The sequence below is a fragment of the Hemitrygon akajei genome, chromosome 11 (assembly GCF_048418815.1).
Source record: "Hemitrygon akajei chromosome 11, sHemAka1.3, whole genome shotgun sequence".
Classification (NCBI taxonomy): domain Eukaryota; kingdom Metazoa; phylum Chordata; class Chondrichthyes; order Myliobatiformes; family Dasyatidae; genus Hemitrygon; species Hemitrygon akajei.
The window spans coordinates 50,324,806-50,349,177 of NC_133134.1; the positions used below are offsets into that span (position 1 = coordinate 50,324,806).

The 24,372-nt window shown below is 41.7% G+C and overlaps 1 protein-coding gene across 2 annotated transcripts in view; it reads right to left on the reverse strand.

Annotated features, from left to right (window-relative positions):
- Positions 1 to 2,946: 2,946 nt before the first annotated feature.
- Positions 2,947 to 24,372, reverse strand: part of gsg1l (gsg1-like) — a 254,720-nt gene continuing 233,294 nt past the window's right edge. For both annotated transcript variants that reach the window (XM_073060832.1, XM_073060831.1), the window contains one exon: positions 2,947 to 3,573. In XM_073060832.1, the coding sequence (XP_072916933.1) occupies positions 3,273 to 3,573 (301 nt within the window). In that variant the 3' untranslated portion in view covers positions 2,947 to 3,272. The remainder of the gene's footprint in view (positions 3,574 to 24,372) is intronic.

Below are 24,372 nucleotides of genomic sequence, written 5' to 3' on the forward strand. Positions count from 1 at the left end.
TGTACATCACACTGAAAAAAAATTACCTCAAAGCCACAGAAAGGATGCGGAATAGATTTATTGGAATTGCAGGAAGAATGATGGACTGCTGTTGCCTAGATAGATTATTCTCTCTGGAATAGAGGTTATGAGAAGATTTAATAGAAGTGTTCAAAACATTGAAGCTTTTGATCAAACACGCAATGGGAAACTGCTTCGTCAGGCAGGATCCTCAGTAACCAGAGGCAGAGATTTGTAACTGAAGAGAATACTCTTCATGCAGTGAGTGTGGGGAGCTTCATCTCATGGAAGCAGATCCAACAAGCACTTTCAAAAAGAAAATTAATTTTAAAAATGTTATGCATATTTGCAGGGCTTGGAGAGAGGAGTGAGGAAATGGGACTAGCTGGAATCCTCGTACGCAGGTTAATGCACTTTCTATAGATCAAATGGCTTTCTGTTGTGCTGCAATAATTTTGTGAAACAGTTTTCAAGCCTGCAAGGGAAGATCAGCGCAAAGGGACTAATTTATTAGCTTGTTCATGGAGTGAGCCCAAGTACAGTGAAGTAAGCGCCCGCCCCCCACCCATGCCATAAGTTTCTGAGATTTGGTCATATTACGAAGATGCTAAGCAAAACAAATCAAATTATCTATACCTTCTTCCCTCTGTGTATAGGAGCTAGGATTTCCACAGGGCAAAATTTATGGAGCTTCATAAATATATTTAACATGATCTTTTTTATGTAGTTTTTATGTTCACCAAGATATTAGGCAATAAGCATTTTAATGCTCAGATACAGCATTGGATCGTTTTAGGTGACATCTCTTGGACTACTTTAAGAGTGAAATTCTAGCCCCACTATCATAGTCAAGGGTAGTTTACATTGATGCAACTTCTTAAACAGCACCTGATATTTGTGTGACTTTTTTAACTGAATTAAAGACACTTACATCTATTGTATTAGTAGCAATCTTTCTCTGGGTCAGCACAGACTAAATTCATTCCTTAACGCTTCTGTATGCAAAACCAACCTTTGGTGTTAATTTAGTAACTGTTGATTTTTTAAAAAAAAATGTTTATATGGGTTGGGCATTAATGGAGCAGGTGTAAAATGGGTTGGGATCTGTGGAGCAAGTCAAAGATTAAAATTTATTATCGGAGTATAAAACTCCGAGATTCTTCTTCACCAGATAGCCATGAAACCAAGAAAAAAAAAACGCAGACACGATCATCAGCCCCCAAACCCCCCTCCCTTCAAGAACATTGGCACCCAAATACCCCTCTACCCACACAAAGAAAGAAACAAAAATGTAACAAGAACATTGATCCCCCAAACCCTTTCCTCCCCACATGAAATGAAAAAGACCATCAGCCTTCAAATCCCTTCTCCCAGTACAAATAAACAAAAAAACACAGCAAGGACGTCAATATGCAGATCCCCTCCCCCTGCACAAAATCCCACAAGAACATTGACTCCCAAATTCCCCTCCCCCCACACAAAAAAGGAGAAAGAATGGGTGGACAACACGGAATGTAGTATAGCCATGTGTAAAATGGGAACCAGTAAATTGGATTGGGTGTAAAATGGGCTAAGTGTAAAAAATGAGGTGAGATTAAAACAGCTTCTATAAAATGGATCAGTGCAAAACAGGGTTAGCAGGAAATTGGTCAGGTGTAAAGGAAGCGATGCACAAAATGGGCCTGGTGTTGTAAAATAGTGAGGGTTAAAATTAGACTGTCTGAAAGTGCAGAAATGATCTGGTGTAAAATTGGCTGGGTGTTGTAAAATGGGGCAGGTGTAAAATGGGTCATATGGCCCATCTGTTAAACAGGTCAACTGTAAAAAGGGGTGATTTTATTGGGGGTTTAGCAAGCTGGATTTAGAACTGTTGTGAGGTAAAAATGAATCAAGTGTAAAGCATGTGCAGTGTGCAATGAGCTGGATGTAAAATGAACTCTGGCCAATTCACTCTCACATATTTTGCATTAACAGCCAAGTATAATTTCACCAGTCCTCACCAAATCGCCCTTCCTTGATTCAAAAGGAAGAGCAGCAGTAACGTTATGAAATATGGAGGGGCGATACAGTACATACGCGGCTCGTCAGCAGCTAAGCGTCCTCCTTCCATGACGGCAGACCGTTGTCTGCCAAGATTATTTGATAACTTTCTTTCCAGGGGAACATTACAGAAGTGTGGCAGAAATATGTAATTTATCAATTTGACAATCAAATGTGAGAACTGATCGAATACTCCAATTCCTAAGGAGATTGAGGCAAGAGAAGCCCCCTCCCCCCACATTTTAACTGAATTTTACTGGAGAACCATTGAGAGCATCCTGACAAGCTGCAACTCCATCCAGTATGGGAGCAGTTGAGCATCAAATCAGAAGTCCCTACAAAGGACCGTGTAAATCACAGGGGTCTCCCTACCATCCATCAGGGACATTTATCAGGAGCTCTTAGTATTATCAAGGATCCCTCCCATCCATCCAGCATCCCCTTTGACTTTCTACCATCAGGAGACTCTGAGGCATAAAGACGAGAACGGTCGGGATGGGAAACAATTTCTTGCCTCAACCCATTGGGCTTCTGATCTCCCAGCTACTTCGCATTCCAGGTGTCACCAGTTAACTTGTTCAGTATCTGACAATATTTACGTATTAATGCATAATTCATCTGTAGATTTTATCCTTACTTTCCTAAATTATTGTGTATTATATGTGTGTTATGTGTACTACTGTGCTTTACACCCTGGTTCAGAGAAACGTCTCATTTGACAGTATACATGTACCTAGCTAAATGACAATAAACTTGACGACTTGAAATTGGAATTAAATCATTAGCAAATGAACATACCTTATTGGTGCATTAGCATCTAAAATTATAATGAAGATAAAACCAATATCAAGAATGGATTTAGGCATCAAGTGAACTAAGAGAATAAAGAAGATCGAATGTTTATTGAGGATATATAAGAAATGATGTACATTAAAAGCATATGATTAGGTTTTGGAACATATATTGATACATTTGGTTGAAAATAAATAATATCACATTAGAATAATATATTACATAGCCTTATTAAAAATATAAAAATGTTATTGTAAGCATTCTATACATCAATATATTGTCTTATTATTTCCCATTCATCAAATCATTTTAAACATCAAAACAGCTGATGTACACTGACAAAAGGGATAGTGCATTCTAATTGTTATATGCTTATTCAGTCTACATGTGGGAGTTTACTGTGAACATATTTTCTCCCAGGCCACAGCATCAGATAGAGTTTAACACTGGTCCTCGCCCAGTATCTCCGGGATCTCACTCAAGTCCATCGACGTCTCTGGCATCCGTGATTTACTCGTATTTGTGACAGGATCCGCAAAGACTTCGACTGAGCTGGAAATTGACTGGAGTGACCTTTCTCGGAAATAGTTGATGGCCTCACGGTCGATGAACATCTGCTCTTCCCTAAGGCTCTGCTCGTAGAGCTTGCGCTTATGCCTGAACTCGATAACAGTTTTTGTGTAGGAGTTCAGCGTGGTGACAGAGGCGGCCATGCAGCAGGTGAAGGATCCCCATGCGAGACTGTGGAGAGGAAAGAGACAGGAAATTAACCAAATTGTCTTCTATGCCACATTATGCTTTTATTTATGACAAGATGAAATTTTGTCAGACGAAGGATAGGGTACTACCTGAGTTTGGTTCCAAGTGCTCTATGCCTGCATAAGCACAGCAACCTGCATTCTTCCAGTGGAACATTGCAAAATTATCCTTTCCCTTAAAGACTCTTAGACTGCTGAGGTAGCAGTTAATCACAAGAATGAAGCATGCTTTAGCATTAAAGGAGCTTAACCTTACCTGGAGCGATCGTTCTCTTTCTATTGCTAAAGGATTTGAGTGCAAGGGTAAGGATAGGGCCCTGGAGTGGTCACTACTGGGTACCGTGTACAATTTTGGTTTCCTAACCTAGAAAAGGATATATTTGCTATAGAGGTAATGCAGCAAAAATTCACAAGATTAGTTTCAGGGACGGTTAAACTGTCAAATGAGCAGGCTTCTGCTTTCTATAGTTTAGAAAACTATGAGGCCACATCATCATCGCAGCGTACAGCATTTGCTGAGGTCCGCAAAGGATGGACTTAGGGAGGAGGGGCACTGGTCAAACAAGGACAGCGAAATTCATGCCTAAAGGGCAATCTCCACCTCCAACAAGAGAGAACCTGTTGATACTCTGTGGCATTTCCATTGTTGAGTCCACCACCAACCATTACTGTTCAACGCACCCAGACACATAAATAATGTGATTACACAAGCAAGTCAGAGGTAGATGGCCCACCACTCAGCTCCTGACATTCCAAAACCTTTCCATCAGTTTCCATCACTAGTCATGGTGGAATACTCTCCATTTACCCGGCTGCGTGCAGCTCCAATAACCCTCAAGGCAGTAAATATTATCCAACTTTCTTGATTGGCATCCTATCAAACCTTAAATATCCATTCTCTGCTGCGTGCCATCAACAAAAAAAAAACACCAGAAATGATCTCCTAGGCTGTTCTAACAGTACCTCCACAAACCACACACACGACATGCTGGAGGAACTCAGCAGGCCAGGCAGCATTTATGGGAAAGAGTAAACAGTTGACGTTTCGGGCTGAGACCCTTCATCAGGACTTGCTGCTACCTCTGTGACCAGGAAGAATAAAAGCTGTAGTTGTTTGGCAATATCACCACCAACTGCACTTCCCTCCAATTCACACCACATCCTGACAGAGGATTCCAATTAACTGGCACTCACTGTGACCAGTACATTCAGGCCCAATTAAGTGGCTGCTTCAACTAGCCAAACTTTCATGGAGATATTTAAAAATGTATAAACAAGACAAGCTACTGTTTAATTGAGTAACAAATTATGTATGTAAATGAAATACAGAACAAATTAGAACACCAGCAGTACTTCTAAAATACTATTAAACTGAAGTTCCTTATACAGTACCTTGAAAAAGTATTCAGGCCCCACAACTATTTTCACACTTTACTGTCTCATTTCCTGAACTTAAGTTATATTGAAGTAGGATTTTATTTTGAGCTAATCTACAAAATGTCGTGCATCATGTCAAATCAAAGAAAAAATCCAAAACCTGTTAACAATTTACTAAAAATTAAAAACCAAAATAGTGAGACTGAAGAAGTATTCATCTCCTTTGCAATTACTATGCTAACTTTCCTCGGGTGTAATACTGTATATTACCTTACCAATTCGCCTAATTTGTCTTGTGCAGAAAATTGAAAGATCACCTGAATAAGTACCCCCTCTCCCTGTAAGGTCCAATAGTTTGGTAGGTTTTCAACAGATCAAACTAAAATGAAGACAAAAAAGCATTCGGGATAAGTCAGGGAAATGATAAGAGAGAAGTACAAACCTGGGGCAGGGCTCAAGACCATCTCAAAAGCACTGAACATATCTTGGAGCTCAGTGCAGCCTGTTGTAAAAAGGTGCAAATAAAATGAAACTGTGGCTGCACTGGCTGGTCAGACCGCCTCTCTAAACTTAGGCTCCGGAGAAAAATGGCATTTGTAATAAAGGCACCTACAGGCACTCAGTGAACTGCAGAAGTCAGTGCCTATAACTGGAGATGGCTCCGCAATCTCTAAAGCTTTGCACAGAAAGGGTATTTATGGAAGAGTAGCAAGGAAGAAGTCCTGGAAAAAAAAAATCCTTGCTCGTAAAGACTTTGCAAAGCATCACTTAAAAGATACTGCAAAGAGGTGGAAGAAGGTCCTGTGGTCGGATGAGACTAAAGTGGAACTTTTTGGCCTCAACGCTAAGCGGTACATGTGGCATAAATCTAATACTACACATCAGCCAGGTTACACCATCCCTACTGTAATGTATGGTGGAGGTAGCATCATGCTATGGGGTGCTGAGGCCAGAATCAGATCAGTTATAGTCATACTGATCGGCAGAGACCTTGTAACCTTCTTTTGTTCTTATGTTTGTTGCTTTCCATGTATCAAATGTGTGCTAATGTTCAATTCGGACTTGCAGTCTCTGTCAGCTTCATATAAATTTGTAGTGGGAGAGGGTTCCATCTGGCCCGTTATGCTTCTTCTGAGGTTTTGAGGGAAGAGTTGCGATTTGCCTTCCATCCCTGTGGACAATTACTCACAACAGAGTTGATCATTAGTGCTTTCGACAAGAATTAGTCATTGTAATGCTCACAGAGCGCTCTTTAACCCTTCAGCAGTGAATCCACATCACAAATTGCTGGATAAATAGCAGAACAATCACAGCGAGTGCAGAAGAGGACTGGGAGCAGCATGGAAATAATGGTTGATTAAAAATTTACTGTTGATTTTATTTGTAATTTAAATCCTTGACTGTCAAATGAAATACAACAGGAGTTTCTGCAGATGCTTCCACCTGACTTCACCTATCGCCTTCTAGCTTGTCCTCCCCCCCCATATCTTTTTATTCTAGCATCTTGCCCCTTTCTTTCCAGTCCTGATGAAGGGTCTCGGCCCAAAACATCAACTCTTTATTCATATCTATCTATGCTGTCTGACCTGCTGAGTTCCTCCAGCATTTTGTGTGAAGTATTAATGATGGTTAGTCTACTTAATTTCTATTCTGACGTTATTGTTTATTTGCATAAATATGTTGTTCTTTTTAATTAAAAAATTGCATATCACCTTTGCTGACAATAAATTAAACCAAACTTACTAAATTATTAAGGAACTCTATTAGGTTGTTTCCTCTAGCTAAAAATATCCATTTGACATAACACAGAGTAGTATAGAAATAGAAATATATAATAAATATTGCATCAAGGGCAAGTGATTCTTCGCCAAATTTCACACTGTATCTTGAGGCTTTGCAGAGGTCCTTGGAACGACAAGTACTTTGTCTATGAAATGACTTCAGGAAGCATTTCAAAACACTCTCAAAGAAGAAGTTACGGTGTTTCAAGGACTGCCCAACTTCATTCCATTACAGCATTGTAAGTTTACAGGAATAAGTTTAACATTTGCAACATACACAGCAACTGTATTCAGAATCAGGTTTACTATCAGACACATTGTGAAGATTGTGGTTTTGTGGCAACACTATAGTGCAATATATAAAAAATTACTATAAGTTACATGAGAAATACTGGAAGAAGACAGCAAAACAGTGAGATAGTGCCCACGGGTTCCTGGACCGTTCAGAAATCTGATGGTGGAGGGGAAGAAGCTGCTCCTAAAACATTGAGTGTGGGTCTTCAGGTTCCTGTACCTCCTCCCTGGTGGTAGTAATGAGAAGAGGGCATGTCCTGGATGATGGCGCGTTACGATATCCAATAATAATCATAGCTCTCTAAAAATCATTGTTCTTTCAATCCCTGTACATTTACACATCAGTACTTTTCTGTAACAGTCTAATGGGTTTAATTCTACAAACTCAGTCTTGCCACTTGTCATGGGATATTCTACAACTACAAAATGGTGTAAAAGTCTCAGGAGATTTTAATGTGGTGTAAGCAGTGGCTTATGTTATCATTTCCCACAGATGTAAAATCTGATAATTGTCAAATTGATTTATTATTGTCACATGTCCCCAGGTATGTCAAAAACTTGTCTTGAATACCATCCATACAGATCAATTCATTACAATACTGCATTGAGGTACTGCAAGGTTAAAAAAAAACAAAGTGTAGAATAAAGTGTTAGGGTACAGAGAAAGTACAGTGCAGGTAGGCGATAAGGTGCAAGGTCACTATGAGGTAGATTGTCAGGTCTTATCATACGAGAGAACCATTCAATAACACTGGGACAGAAGGAGTCTTTGAGCCAGGTTGCATTTACTTCCAGGCTTTTATATTTTCTGCCTGATTGGGGCGGGGTGTAAGAGAGAATGTCTGGGGTGGTTGGGTTCTTGGGCTATGCTGGCTTCTTTATTGAGGCAATGAGAAGTTTAGACAGAGTCCGTGGAGGGGAGGGTGATGTGCTGAGCTGTGCTCACAACTCTTTGCAGCTTCCTGCAGTTGCCGTGCCAAGCCACGATGCATCTGGATAGTGTGCATCAGTAAAAATTGGTAAGTGCCACTGTGGACATGTCAAATTTCTTGAGTGTCTTGAGGAAGCAGAGGCACTTCCTTGGCAATGGCATGGATGTGGTTGGAACACTGCTGACGTTTACTCCTAGGAACTTAAAGCTCCCTACCTTCTTACCCTTGGCACCATTGATGCAGACAAGAGCATGCATGTCACCACTTAACAATCAGTTCATTTGTTTTGTTGTCATTGAGGGAAAGGTTGTTGTCATGACGCCATGTCATTAGGCTCTCCATCTCTTTCCTGTTCTCTGCTGTATCATTATTTGAGATGTGGCTCACTTCATTGCAAGCTCGTAGATGGAGTTCTAGCAGAATCTGACCGCACAGTCGTGAGTGTATAGGGGGTTGAGGACACAGCCTGGTGCAGCAACAGTTTTGAGAATAATCATGACAGAAATGTTGCTGCCTATCCTTACTGATTGTGGTCCATTGTGAGGAAGTGAAAGATCCATTTGCAGAGGTAGGTGTTGAGTGCCAGGTTTAGGAGCTTGGGGGTGAGTTAGCTTGGAATTATAGTACTGACAGTGGAGCTGTAGTCAATAAACTAAAGACTAACAATTGTGTCCTCTGACATTTGGATCCAAAATTGTTGTGTTCTGTTCATTTGGGCTACGTAGAATGGCTGTGCACGGAGGTAGTAGAGAGGGCATTGGGTGAGAAAATGCCAGCTTTGTGTACTAAATGTGAACAGAGAGAGCAAAGTTAAACCAAAATAAAATCTTGCCTTTGTTATTCGAACATTAACATAGGTAGCAGAGGATCCCACCGGCATTCGACAAGAGCAAGCCTTATGAAAGCTGGAAAGATGAAACTGGAATATGGACTCGTGTTGATGAGTTTGAGAAGAAGCAGCAGGCCTGTGCAGTTGGAAGAGCGAGAGAGGGAATCTTGGTGGAAGACATGAACAAAGATGATGGTATGACTACACTAATAAATACACCTGACTCAGTTTTTCTGAAGGAAGAAATAGATCAGATTTATGAGGAATATTCAGACTTTGACAGAATTTCCAAAGACAATTCTACAAATATGGCTGATTATACTATTGATTTTGAACAACAGTACAGTTGCATGTGTAAATACAAGATGGAACTTCCTGAAGCTTTCAAATTGTTGTATGCTACATGTCTAGACATGAAGTTCAGACAGCTGGCGATAACTGCATGTACGGAACATACGTTTGTACCTATAAAATTGGCACTGAAGATATTTTTGGAGAAAAGGCCACCAAAACAAAGTCAAAATTAATTTGAATCAGGAAACAACATACTTTACTGAGCAGAAAAGAGAATAGTATATGTAGCGCCCAGAATGACAAGACAAAGGGCACAAATCCATTAAACAAGTACGGCAGAAGATCAAAGCGTGCTGTTAGAGTACATACCACTGGGCAAAAAACTGTCCTCACCGAACTGAAGAAAATAACAAATCTGAAGACACAGAGGAGTACCAGATAACATTGTTTGTGAAGGAATCATTTACTAATGCAGAGAGATCTGAGGCAGAGATTTTGATAATAGAATCTCTAGGATCTGCTGCTATTGATAGCAGCATGCACAAGCACAATGTGTGGAGAAAAATGATTTGAGAGCTATATAAGTGAACGAAACCAGAATGAAGTACATAAACCGGTGTACACAGATGCACCCAGTAACAAAGTATTCAAATTTGGAGATGGGAAGATTGTACGTTCTACCAAAAGGGTGAAAATTCCTGCAAAAATAGGGCAGACAAATGTTGCATTGAAATGGAAGTGGTACCAGTGAACATTCCATTACTCTTCAATAAAACTTTCCAAAAGAAAGCAGGGGCAGTACTGGATACGGCAAATGCTAGACTTGTTTGGGAGGGTTTCAACGAATTTAGCATGGGGACAGAAATCAAAGTGATAGTGCTGAGGATGAGGTAGTTGGTTTGTAAGCAAAAGCAGTGTGTGGTGAGACTCCTAGCAGGGAGAGGCTGATGATGGGGCAAAATTGCAGTCAAGAGGATGAGTTGCAATGTAGAAGGCAGACAAAATCGAAAAGAGTGAACACAGGACTGAAGGTGTTATATATGAATGCACACAGTATATGGAATAAACTGGATGAAGTTGTAGCACAGATACAGATTGGCACATATGATGTTGTAGGTATCATTGAATCGTGGCTGAAATATTATAGCTGGAAGCTTAACGTTCAAGGCTACACATTGTATCAAAAGGACAGGCAGGTAGAAAGAGGGGATGGCGTGACTCTGTTGGTAAAAAAATGAAATCAAATCATTGGAAAGAGGTGACATAGGGTTGGAAGGTGTTGAATCGTTATGGGTAGAACTAAGGAACTACAAGGGTAAAAAGACCCTGACAGGAGTTATATACAGAAGCCCAAACAGTAGTAAGGATGTGGTCTACAAATTCCAGTGGGAGATAGAAAATGCATGCCAGAAGGGCAATGTTACAATAGTCATGCGTGATTTCAATATGTATGTAGATTGGGAAAATCAGATTGGTGCTGGATCACGAGGAGGAACTTCCAGAATGCCTAAGAGATGGCTTTTTGGAGCAGTCCATGGTTGAGTCTACTAGGGGATCATCTATTCTCTAGTGATAGCTGATCCCATAGTGGGATTGGGTGTCGAGCAATGAACCAGAATTGATTACAGAACTTGAGGTCCAAGAATCCTTATGGGCAAATGATCAAATTCACCCTGAATTTTGAGGAGAAGCTAAAATCTGATGTATTAATATTACTGTGAAGTAAAGGGAATTACAGAGGCATGAGAGAGGAGCTGGACAAAATTGATTGGAAAAAACACTGGCAGGGATGACGGCAGAGCAGAAGTGGCTGGAATTTCTGTAAGCAATTTGGAAGGCAGAGGATACAGTATATACATCTAAAAGAGGAAGAAGTATTCTAAAGGCAAGATGACACAACTGTGGCTAACAAGAGAAACATAGAAAACCTACAGCACAATGCAAGCCCTTCAGCCCACAATGATGTGCCAAACATGTACTTACTTTAGAAATTACTTTGGGTTACCCATAGCCCTCTAATTTCTGAGCTCCATGTACCTATCTAGGAGTCTCTTAAAAGACCCTATTGTATCCTCCTCCACCACTGCTGCTGGCAGCCTATTCCACACATTCACCACTCTCTGCGTAAAAAACTTACCTCTGACATCTCCTCTGTACCTACTTCTAAGCATCCTAAAACGGTGCTCTCTCATGTTAGCCATTTCAGCGCTGGGAAAAACCCTCTGCCTATCCACACAATCAGTGCCTCTCATCATCTTATACACCTCTATCAGGTCACCTCTCATCCTCCGCCGCTCCAAGGAGAAAAGGTCAAGTTCACTCGACCTATTCTCATAAGGCATGCTTCCCAATCCAGGCAACATCCATGTAAATCTGCTCTGCACCCTTTCTATAGTTTCTACGTCCTTTCTGTAGTGAGGTGACCAGAACTGAGCTTTGTATTCCAAGTGGGATCTGACCAGGGTCCTATATAGCTGTAACATTACCTCTTAGCTCCTAAATTCAATCCTACACTTGATGAAGGCCAATACACTGTAAGCCTTCTTAACTGCAGAGTCAACCTGTGCAGCAGCTTTGCGAGTCCTATGGACTCGCACCCCAAGATCCCTCTGATCCTCTACACTGCCAAGTCTTACCATTAATACTATATTCTGCCATCATATTTGACCTACCAAAATGAACCACCTCACACTTATCTGGGTTGAACTCCATCTGCCACTTCTCAGCCCAGTTTTGCATCCTATCAATGTCCCGCTGTAACATCTGACAACATTCCACACTATCCACAACACCCCAAACCTTTGTGTTATCAGCAAATCTTCAACCCTCCAATCCTCTGGAACCTCTCCTGTCCCCATTGATGATGCAAAGATCATTGCCAGAGGCTCAGCAGTCTCACCTCTCACAATAGCCTGGAGTACATCTCATCCCGTCCCAGAGACTTATCCAACTTGATGCTTTCCAAAAGTTCCAGCACATTCTCTTTCTTAATGTCTATATGCTCAAGCTTTTCAATCTGCTGTAAGTCATCTTTACAATCGCCAAAATCCTTTTTCCGTGGTGAATACTGAAGCAAAGTATTCATTAAGTACCTCTGCTATCTCCTCCGGTTCCATACACACTTTTTCACTGTCACACTTCATTGGTCCTATTCTCTCACGTCTTATCCTCTTGTTCTTCACATACTTAGAACATAGAAACATTCTACTTATAGAATACCTTGGGGATTTCTTTAATCCTGTTCGCCAAGGCCTTCTCATGGCCCCTTTTCACGCCAGATTTAATTTTTAAGCTCCTTCCTGCTAGCCTTATAATCTTCTAGATCTCTATCATTATCAAGTTTTTTTGAACCTTTTGTAAACTTTTCTAGATTTTCAACAGCCTTTGTACACCACGGTCCCTGTCTCCACCAATCCTTTCCCTATCTCACTGGAGTGTACTTATGCAGAATGCCACTCAAATATCCTCTGAACATTTGCCACATTTTTGCCATACATTTCCCTGAGAACATCTGTTCCCAATTTATGCTTCCAATTTCCTGCCTGATAGCTTCATATTTCCCCTTACTACAATTAAACGCTTTCCTAACTTCAAACAACACACACAACTTGTGTGTGTTGCTTGAATTTCCAGCACCTGCAGATTTTCTCGTGTTTGCTTTCCTAACTTGTTTGTTCCTATTTCTCTCCAATGCTATGGTAAAGGAGATAGAATTGTGATCAGTATCTCCAAAATAAGTTAAAGCCAACAAAAAAGCCAAGAGAGGGCAGAAAACAGATCAAAAATTAAAGGGAAGTTAGAGGATTCAAAAGCTTTTAAAAACCAACAGAAGGCAACTAAAAAGTCATTAAGTAGGAAAAGACAGAATATGAAAGTAAGCTAGCCAATAATATTAAAGAGGATATCAAAAGTTTCTTCAGATACATAAAGAGTAAAAGAGAGCTGAGAGTGGCTATCAGACCGCTGGAAAACGATGCTGGAGATGTAGTAATGAGGGACAAGAAAATGGCAGGAGAACTCAATAAGTATTTTGCATCAGTTTTCATTGTGGAAGACACTAGCAGTATGGTGGAAGTTCCAGAGTGCCAGGGGGCATGAAGTGTGTTGAAGTTGCTATTACAAGGGAAAAGGTTCTTGGGAAACTGAAGGTCTGAAGGTAGATAAGTCACTTGGACCAGATGGTGTACACCCCAGCGTTCTGAAAGAGGTGGTCGAAGAAATTGTGGATATATTATTAATGATCTTTCATGAATCTCTAGGTTCTGGAATGGATCCAGAAGACTGGAAAGTTGCAAATGTCACTTCACTCTACAAGAAGGGAGAGAGGCAGAAGAAAGAAATTATAGGCCGGTTAGTCTGGCCTCAATGATTGACGAGATATTGATTATTAAGGAAGTGATTTTGGGGTACTTGGAGGCACATGATAAAATACGCAGTTGTCAGCATGGTTTCCTCAAGGGAAAAACCTGCCTGACAAATCTGTTGGAATTCTTTGAAGAAATAACAAGCAGGATAGACAAAGGAGAATCGGCTGATATTGTGTACTTGGATTTTCAGAAGGCCTTTGACAAGATGCCACGCATGAGGCTGCTTACTAAGCTATAAGCCCACGGTATTACAGGAAAGATTCTTGCATGAATAAAGCTGTTGCTGATTGGCAGGAGGCGAAGATTGAGAATAAAGGGAGCCTTTTCTGGTTGACTGCCAGTGACTAGTGGTGTTCCACAGGAGTCTGTGTTGGAACAGCTTCTTTCTACATTGTATGTCAATGACTTGGATGATGGAATTGATGGCTTTGTTGCAAAGTCTGAGGACGATATGAAGATAGGTGGAGAGGCAGGTAGTTTTGTGGAAGTAGTGAGACCACAGAAGGACTTAGAAAGATTAGGAGAATGGGCAAAGAAATGGCAGATGGAATACAGTGTTGGGAAGTGTACGGTCATGCACTCTGGTAGAAGAAATAAAAGGGTAGACTATTTTCTAAATGGAGATAAAATTCATAAATCTGAGATGCAAAGGGACTTGGGAGTCCTTGTGCAGAACTCCCTGAAGGTTAATTTATAGGTTTAGTCTATGGTGAGGAAGGCAAATGCAATGTTAGCATTCATTTCAAGAAGATTAGAATATAAAAGCAAGGATATAATGTTGAGGCTTTATTAAGCACTGGTGAGGCCTCACTTGGGAGTATTGTGAGCAGTTTTGGGCCTCTTATCTTAGAAAGGATGTGCTGACAATGGAAAGGGTTCAAAGGAGGTTCACAAAGACGATTCCAGGATTGAACAGCTTGTCATATGAAGAGTGTTCAATGGCTCTAGGTCTGTACTTACTAGAATTCAGAAGAATGAGGGGTGACCTAATTGAAACCTCCCGAACATTGAAAGGCCTAAATAGAATTGATGTGGAGAGGATGTTTCCAACTGTGGGAGAGTCTAGGTCAAGTGGACACAGCCTCAGAATAGAGGGGGTGTACTTTTAGAATGGAGATGAGGAGGAATTTCTTTAGCCAGAGAGTGGTGAATCTGTGGAATTCATTACCACAGGCAGGCGTGGAGGCCATTTTTACATATACTTAAGGCAGAGGTTGATAGATCCTTGATTGGTCAGGGTACAAAGGGATACAGGAGGAAAGCTGGAGATTGGGTCTGACAGGAAAAATAGATCAGCCAAGGTGAAATGGCAATGCAGGCTTGACGGGTTAAATGGCCTAATTCTGCTCCTATAACTTATGACGAAGCAACGACGTTTCAACAGCCAGTGTATCTTCAGCTCACCAGCTCTGTACGTTACTGTGTGAACATTCTAGATAAAGACATTACTGAAAATCAATGTGACAAATGAAGTCACAACTCACAGAGAAGATGACCCCAGATGACAAATGCAAAGCGTTGCTCAAGCTTCACAAGCAGTTTGGACACACTTTGCCTGGTTGACTTCAGAAACTGCTCAGGAGTTCCATGAACCAAATGCAGATTATTTTTTCCATTCTAAAGCAGATAGTTGTCAGCTGTGAGACGTGCCAGACGTTCGGAAAGCCCAAGCCCAGCCTGCGGTCGGTTTGCCACTAGCATTTGGATACAATGGAACAGGAGCCGGAGACCAACATGAACTGGAGCAAGGAGTGCAGTGACACAAAAATGAAAAAGAATGTCCGGGAGTATATTGTACACATTTCTCTGACATTAAATGTACCTATTGAAACCTATTGAGTGTAGTATCTCCACATCATTGATGAATTCAGACGTTTCAGTGCTTAAGAGCACTGTAAACACAAAGAGACCCTCAGAGATAGGAAAAAACTTCATCCATTCCTGGCCCACCTTGGAAAGTGTTTAGTGATCATGGTAGTGAATTTAATAATGGTGAATTCTGAGATATGGCAGAAAACTTTAACATTGAAACAAAGACAACAGCGGCATATAATCCTTGAAGTAATGGATTTCTTGAGCGACACATTCAGACGCTTAGTGAAATAATGCTGAAAGTAAAGAAAAGCAATGGCTGTGATTGGAACCCAGTCCTGGACTGGGTCCTTATGGTGAATAATACCATACATAATGTACATGACTATAGCCCGCATCTGTTGATGTTTGGCCAGAATCCAAATCTTCCCTCTGTACAGGTTGACAGGCCACCTACTCTAGAGGGCACTACAAGTGAGTGAGTCGGGAAACATAATTCAGCACCGCATGCATTAAGGAAGGCTTTCACTGAAGCAGAGTGTTCAGAGAGAGTTCGAAGAGCTTTGAGAGCACAGTCCTACAGATGAAATAGTGGACAAAGTGAATTACAAAGGAGCAGACTGTACAGAATGGAAAGCTCCTGGAGTTGTCATTGGCCAGGATGGAGCTGTGGTATTCGCGTGACATGGAGGTACATGTGTGAGAATGCATTATTCCAGACTACGTAAAGCACAAACTGAAGACATTCAGAACTCCGTGGAGAATGACACAAAAAATGAAAAGCACTTACCTGATACAGTGTCACATAGCACAGACAGGGATGAGGAGAGTGCAGTTGGGGACTCAACAGACTTACTTGAACAAAAGTCATCACAGGTGTAGAGACAACAAGGACATTTCATTCTTAAAACAGGCAAACTGTGAGATGTGTAGAACAAGGCACTAGTATCTCATATAAAGCTGAAGTCTTAGGACAAGCAGGTAACCCCACTGGGAGAAACAAAAGTTGGTACAAGTTGAATTACCTCGAACCAGCCACAGTCACTACATGGTCAGTTGACATGTCACATGTAGACAGGCCTCATAATGAATCAAGTATAGATCTGGGTGGACCATCTGAGAAATTTAAGATGAAGATGGCCTAGTATCTAAGGTGTCATTTGAATCTGCAAAACAGGGTGAAATCAGTAGTTGGAGAACTAATTGAATGTTTCAGGAAGTCAGAGGCACTGGCCAAAAGACAGGGTCTACAAGATGAGTGTGCACCATGAAAGAAACCCTGACAGGAATTACACCAAAAGCAAGCCTTGGCCTGGGGGCTAGAGGTTTTGAAGAACTGAACACAAAAGAACTCCAAAAAGACTCACCAACAAGTGCATCAGAGTCCCTCTGACGACTTCTCAGAGTGATAGGTCAAAATCATTGGTAACCCCATTGCACGGACATAAAATCCATATTCTTACAGGGAATGGAGCTGCCACATGACATTTCCATTCAACCCCTGCCTAAAGCCAGAAGTGAAGGGACACTGTGGAAACTCAGACAGTGGGTGTATGGTCTACTGGGTGCATTACTCCACTGGCATAAGACAGTCAATGAAATAATGTTGAAAACAGGTGGAAAGATGGCCAAGTGGAACTAACTGTTTTTTTACTGGTAATGTTTAGAATGTCATGTGATTGGAGTACTTGTAGATGAGTTCAGTTGGGGAGGTGCACAAACAAGTCATCCCTCAGCTAAAGCCAGCCGTCCAGGTTAGACATGAGGAGCACGACAGATTCTGCTATGTAGGGATACATACTCTGTCCTTGCACCACTCACAAAATGCTGGAGGAACTCAACAGGCCAGGCAGCGTCTATGGAAAAGAGATGCTTCGGGTCAAGACCCTTCTTCAGGACTGGACAAAAAAGATGAGAAGTTAGAGCAAGAGGAAGAAGTACAAGGTGGCAGGTGATGGGTGACACTGGGAGAGGGGAAGGGTGAAGCAAAGAGCTGGGGGGCTAACAAGTGAAGGAGAAAAAGGGTTGGAGAAGGGGGAATCTGATAGGAAAGGGTAGAAGACCATGGAGAAAAGGGAAGGGCAAGGAGCAATAGAGGGAGGTGCTGGGCAGGTAAGGAGATGAGAGGGAAACAGGAATGGGAAAGGTGAAGGTGGGGGGATGCAATTACCGAAACATCCATGGTGGTGATAGAATAGTACAACTGCACCAAACAGTGGAACTAAATCAGGAATCTTCAGACAATGGAATCCTCACGTGCCACACAACGGGATGCACCCTTCAGTGACTCTGACGTGGAGCAACTCAGGTTAAAGGTAGGTCAGATTCTATGGGTGGCAAGGTAGAGCAGACCTGACATCAAGTTTGATACCTGTAGCTTTGTATCCAGTACAAAAAATGCCACAGTACAAATTTTACATGATGCAAACAAGACAATGTGCAGAATTCCATCTGAAAAAGTAGGCTTGAGGTTTCAACAGACTGGAAAAGATGGCTCACTGAGGCTTGTTGTCTTCAGTGATGCCTCACTGGGTAATCTCCCTGATGGAGGGACTCAAGGGGATCATCTTATTGTACCAATGGGAGAAGAGGGAAGATTTTCACCTTTCTGTTGTCAGTCACAGACAAAAAGGATCCGAAGTTGTACACAGTACGCTGGCAGAAGAGAATCTTGCAACGTCTGAAGGTATTGACACCACTGTTTTCCTGCCCACACCCTATTCTGAGCTTTTCCGTGGTGGCCCAAAGATACCGAATTACATGTCTACAAATAACATGTCACAGGCAACTACACTCCGGTTGATGCCATCAAATCCACCAAGTCAGTTACAGAGAAAAGTCTTCGTCTAGAGATAAGCAGCATCGAAGAACATGTCCACGTACAGAAAACTGATCACCTGCTATGGTCAACTACAAAAGGACGAATAGCTGACTGTCTCACAAAGGGAGCACCAGCTTTTGTGCTTCTGAAGGCACTTTAGTGAAGGCATTTGATACCTTAAGAACTATATTAACATCAAGGGTTAGAACTGGTCCCAATATCCTAAGTGAGGGTATAGGATATCTTAAGAAATACATCGGGCCTAACAACTAGAGATAAAAGTAAAACATCTAAACCCATGGACACTTCTTTATGTACATTAAAAGGATGGGAGATTGCTGAGTTCTGTTCCTTTGGGCCATGTAGGCATTTAATTGGAATGCTCAATTCCCCTGTTATTGGGCATGCGCACGAAGGTAGAAGAGGGAATGCTGGGTAAGAAAATGGCAGCCTTGTATACTAAATGTGAGTGGAGAAGGAAATCTTGTCTTTGTTGCTTGAACATGAACTAAATTGCCTCCATTTTTAAATAGTTAATTTGAGAAGTTTACATAGAAGATACATAGAACTAATCATTGAGAATGTGTTTTATAAAATATGCTTTAATTCAATAATACACACCAGGGAAGGAGGGGTGGCTGAAGGAGAAGGAATTTAAAACTAGCTGATCATCCACTTCTTGTCAAATGGCTTGCAGTTTGAAACTGAGAGAGAGTGGGGTATTTCAGACACCTCAGCAATACCCAACTGCATATCAGGAGTGGGGCATGGAGGGATGAGGATGTCCTTGTCAACTTGTTCCTGAGGCTGACAAAAACAGCTATCTGTGGGTCCTGGAAACGACTGGCGGATGGATCTGCCTGGGTAGACTGTCTGGCAATGTTTAGGGGGTATGTCCATGCCCGGGTAACAATTGAGAGGGAACACGTGCTGTCCACGGCGACCACAGAGGCGTTACGGGACCATTGGGCTCCGTGGGGGATTAGCGCCATCATTGACAGCGATGGAAGTTTAGTTTAATGTTCTTTAGTTTAATGTCGTTTGTCTAGTAGATGTGTAGTAATTAAGCTAGTCACTGGTTTGTATACATTCTGGCACTGAATTTGTAATAAAGATATTTTGTAAAAAAAATTGCATATCATCTCAGGTTTTCAGCTTGCTACAGGAAGAAATTACTTCATCGTGTAAACTGAAGCATTACACTGGCTGCACGACTCATTTTCAGCTGTAGTTGGTCACAGTAAATAGTATGCACACTCTGCCTATTTTGACTGGCTAGTCCTTAAAACAATACTGGAGACATCTTATGTAGCAGCAGAGCACATTTCTACCTTTTATTTACTTGAACTTAGTAATTGGTTTATTATTGTCACCTATATCCAGTTTTAGTGAAAACCTTTTGCTTTCTGTGCCATCCAGACGAATCAGGCCACGCATAATTCAAGACAGAAAGAATACAGAATATCGCGTTACAGAGAAGGTGCAGTGCAGGTAGACAATGAGGTGCAGGGATGTTCTTCCTGGACAAGCAAAATGTTTGGGAATCAGGATCTGGATTCTACACACCCTTATCTTCTCTACCTTTGCCATGTGAGGTTCTCGGTTGGAAAGCCGCATCAGGATCCTTCAAGTTTATGGAGAGTAGAAAGTGGAAGGCCAGCTAAGAGTGAAGAATAAAGATGCATCGAGCCCAGACACGGGCAAAGGCAGGAGATGTTCCTAAGGATGGCATAGGTATCGAGCCTCAAGCTTTCCAGAGCTGGATACAAAAGCACTTGTGAGCTATCTGGAAAGGGCTCGGACAATGTGGCTAGGGAACAGAGTTTAGGACAGAGAGGGATTCACAATATTGAGTCTTCTGATCTGGTGAAAGAATCAGTCTGACAATCTAGAAACTATTGATGGAGAGAGGAGAGACGAAGCTGAATGCCAGCAACGAGCACGTGAAAACCTGTGCAGAGTCTGCTGTGCCTCCTCGACCTATTTATGCATGTGCTTGGAGCCCAACATCTGCCTGACTGATTAATAAGGATAAATACAGATACACTGATGTATTTATGGCACCAATATTTTCCCTTGGGAAGGTGGTGAGTGAGTGCTGTGTGTATATTACTTGAAAGAGGCACGAAGTAACCAATAATCCTGAAGCACAAAATACATTAAAATCAAAGCATGTAATCTATCATCCAATAAAGGCACATAAGAACCATTAAAATTCAAAGTCTGAAGGGTACTATTGACTTTGACACGTTCAAGGTTATGTGTTGTAACATAAAGAACAGATTTTGGAATTAGTTAACCCAAGACTTCAGAGTTTTAAAGAGTAGGGTTGGATTTTCGTTGTCAAACACTGAGCCCATATTCCCTGCATCCTTACCATCAATAACAGGTGTAAAAAGTTTATGGAGTTCTTTGTCACTGAGATTGATAGCAGCTATTAACATTGTTTGTGTGGGCCTCTCCTTCATCTTGGCCCCAGCCAAGAACTCAGTGGTTTCTTTCCTATCACTCCCCTTGTCTGACCCCACAAACATCTCCCCAATTGCCACTGAGTATGGACCATCCAATTTCTCAACCTATTGCGAAATCGCTCTCTCTCACTCAACAACAATGTAGTAGAAGAAGCAATGGCCACCAGGATCGGAGGTCCATGCAAAACCGGAACTCAAGGACCAGACGTTCCATGGTTGAAGGTCAACAACGTTGTTGCTTGTGTTGAACATTGTGGGCATACTATGTTGCTGCCCGAATGTGTCGCGACACTTTGCGGGCCGCCCCCAGAGCATCCTTGAGTCTGTTAGTTGTTAACACAAGTGATGCATTTCAATGTAGAGTACATGGGATAAACAAATCTGAATCAGTATCTGCTAGAAAATTTCCATACATTTTCTGAAATTAATTGGCTTTCATAGTTGTTTAATTCAATTTCCAGTTCAGAAGGGTAAAGGAGAACAAAATAATTGTTACCCCAGCTCTGGCATAGCACATTAAAAAAACACATTAAGATAAAGAACACATTTAACAAAGAGTCCGCAATTAATATAAATACATGAGATAGTTTATTTATACATAAAGTGATATGAGGTACAGGAGTGACTGTACATAAGATGACTCTGGCAGGAAATGAAAAGTAGAGGCAGTAGGGGGTGTGGTGAGGTGGGTTAGTGGGTGGAGGTGTTGATCAGCCTTACTGTTTGGGGGAAGTAATAGGTTTTGATTCTGGTGTCCTGGTCTGGATACTGCATAGCTCCTTACGGATGGAGTGGGACAAACACCACATGAGCAGGGTGAGTGTGATATTTCATAATACTGCTGGCCTTTTTCACTGGACCTTTGTGTGTATACTGTATGTTCTTGATGGTGGGTTGGCTGGTGCAGTGATGTGTTAGGCGGTTTTGACTACCCATTGTAAAGTCTTCCTGTCCACTGCAGTACAAATTCTGCACCATGTTAGGATGCACACAGCCCTGGGGACACCCGAGGGTGACGGGAAGGGAGGCACAGTTGTGCTTTCTGACGAACTGATGTCTGTTGGTTTGGAAGTCGAACGCCCAGTGCACTGTGGTGTATTTAGACAAAGAAGGAGTTTGCTCATCAAGGTCTGTCAGTGTCACACCATTGGTTTTCAGTGAGGGTCGCGGGCCCTTTTGAAAGTGTGGACTGTAAAATACCAGATGGCAGGCCGCAATAGCGCATTCAGTGCAGAGGTTCTTACTGTGTGCCACAGGTGGAAAACTTTCAGAAAAAGTTGGAAAAATAATAAAATTGACAAAAGGTTAAATACAGATATGTAGCATCAGACCTTTAGAACTACAGCTCTGAAGTTATGCACATTCTCTCTCTCTCTTCACTTACACTAAAACAAAGACTTTAAGAAGGAATCTCCTCTTCACTCTAGGAGAAAAGGGAAAGTCCATCCTTTGGAATGTGGGAGGCAGGGGGAGGATTATTACCCTGCACCTGAACAGTTACACAAAAAAACCCAAAATACAGTAATTCACATGCTTCTTCACAAGGACAAATATATTCCTCACAATAAGATCCCAAAGGCATTGCACAACAAATCCAATCAACAACTAACCACTTTCCAGGAGCTGGCAGTCCTCCCATCCCCCCCCCCTCTACTGAGCATGTGCACCCGATAAGCATGATGTCAGCTTTGCCAGACGGGGAGGATGAGAATTCTGGGGCTACTGGAGGAGGGGCGAAGGGAGAAATTCCATGTGGCAGACCTGCTCTGGCACAGTGAGACAATAGTGTTGAATGCTGAACCAAAATCCAGAAACAGCAATCAGACATAAGTGTCCTTGTTTTCTGGGTGTGTCAGGGCCAGGTGCATGAGCGAGGCCTCAGAAAGGCAGCATCCATCATTAAGGACCCCCATCACCCAGGACAGGCCCTCTTTTCATTGTTACCCTCAGGAAGGAGGTACAGGAGCCTGAAGGCTCACACTCAGCGATTCAGGAACAGCTTCTTCCCCTCTGCCATCCGACTTCTGAATGGACATTAAACCCACAAACACGACCTCAATACTTCTTTTTCTGTTTTTGCACTACTCATTTTATTTTATGATTTAATATGTACACTTAATGATTTTTATTATGTATTGCATTGTGTTGCTGTCACAAGGACAACAAATTTCATGACATACGCCGGAGATGTTAAACCTGATTCTGATGCCAGACGCAATGGCATCTGTTGTAGAGTGGTTCTGTTGATGAGCATATTGGTGAGTGTTTAGTGTGGCAGGAATGGCGTTTTTCATGTGTATCATCGCCAGCCGTTCAAAGCACTTCTTTGGCATCAGTGCTACCAGGCTGAAGTCATTTAGTTCTGAAGCTGTAGAGTTTTTTGGTACAGGGATGATGTTGGCTGATTTGAATCGCGTGGGAACAGCAGCTTGGATGAGTGAAGTGTTGGAGGTGTCCATGAAGACATCAGTGAGCTGGTGTGCACACTCCCTGAGTACTCAGCCTGGGGTGGCTTCGGATGTTTTGTACTCAGGTTTAAGAGAAGTGCAGGAACAGAGAGAACTTGAGTTTAAGAAGAACATGAAGCTAAAGGATTTTTGCATTAATGAGGAGTGTGGGAGGCAGGCTCCTGAGTTAAGAGTTATTGTATGTGATGATAACTGAGTGAGGATGAACTTGTCACCATTAGCCAGAAAGTGAAATGCTGAGACCCACTAACCAGTCCATAGACTAGGAGATTACAATGTGCCAATGGCATGTGGTATGATTACTGTGTCTGTATGGTGTGTGTGTGTGTGTGTGTGTGTGTGTGTGTGTGTGTGTGTGTGTGTGTGTGTGTGTGTGTGTGTGTGTGTGTGTGTGTGTGTGTGTGTGTGTGTGTGTGTGTGTGTGTGTGTGTGTGTGTGTGTGTGTGTGTGTGTGTGTGTGTGTGTACATGCACACATACATGTATTTATGTTCTGAGTATGTGCAACACAGCCTGGTCTCCATTTCCCTTGGACCTCCTTGCCACTGGACCAAGATCTTTCTGTTTCCAGCCCATGTGGTAGTGCATTGGCCACCCCATGTTACAATAATTCACCTACAGGCATCTTCCCCTCAGAGGAAGGACAATTATCCTTGATCTAGATTACAGGCTAAATCTCAGAAGAGAATATCAAAAAGAATGATTTGGTCGTCATAACCACAATCATAAGAACAGTCCAAGTGTAAAACTTTCAAGGTCATTCCCTTTTTAGGAGAGTGGGAAGAACTCATGAAAACAAACAATGGTTTTAACCTGATGGGAAGTAGCACCAGAGTTTAAGACTAGGAAATATTGTTAAAAATAGCATTGATGAAAAATAGAAGATGCCACAATTAGTTATTAGGCATTTGAATTGTCTCTCCATGCCTGTTCCAGCAAGCAAAAAGCCAATACGCTCATAAGAAAGAAAGAAAGGTTTGATTAAATTCTCTCACAGAAACATTGAAACTCATAACTACTTCAAAAACTTCTTAGTGAAATGTGAAATTGTAAAGGACAATGTATTGGACTCTACGTACTTTTTTTCCCGATCCAGTCTGCATTTCCCATGGTTACATCAGATAAATACAAATTCACTTATTACTTATTGTAGAGGAAACAGAGTTTTGAACAGCCCAAAGGTGTGTTCATGCACAGATATAATTTATATATGCAAATATTATAGACTTCTGGAAATCGAGTTCTATTGTTAAAAATAGATATTCAATCATCAAGTTTTCAGCTGCATGCTGGAAGAAGTTGATATAGTGGATTTTTGATTCCAGAACCTTTGTACT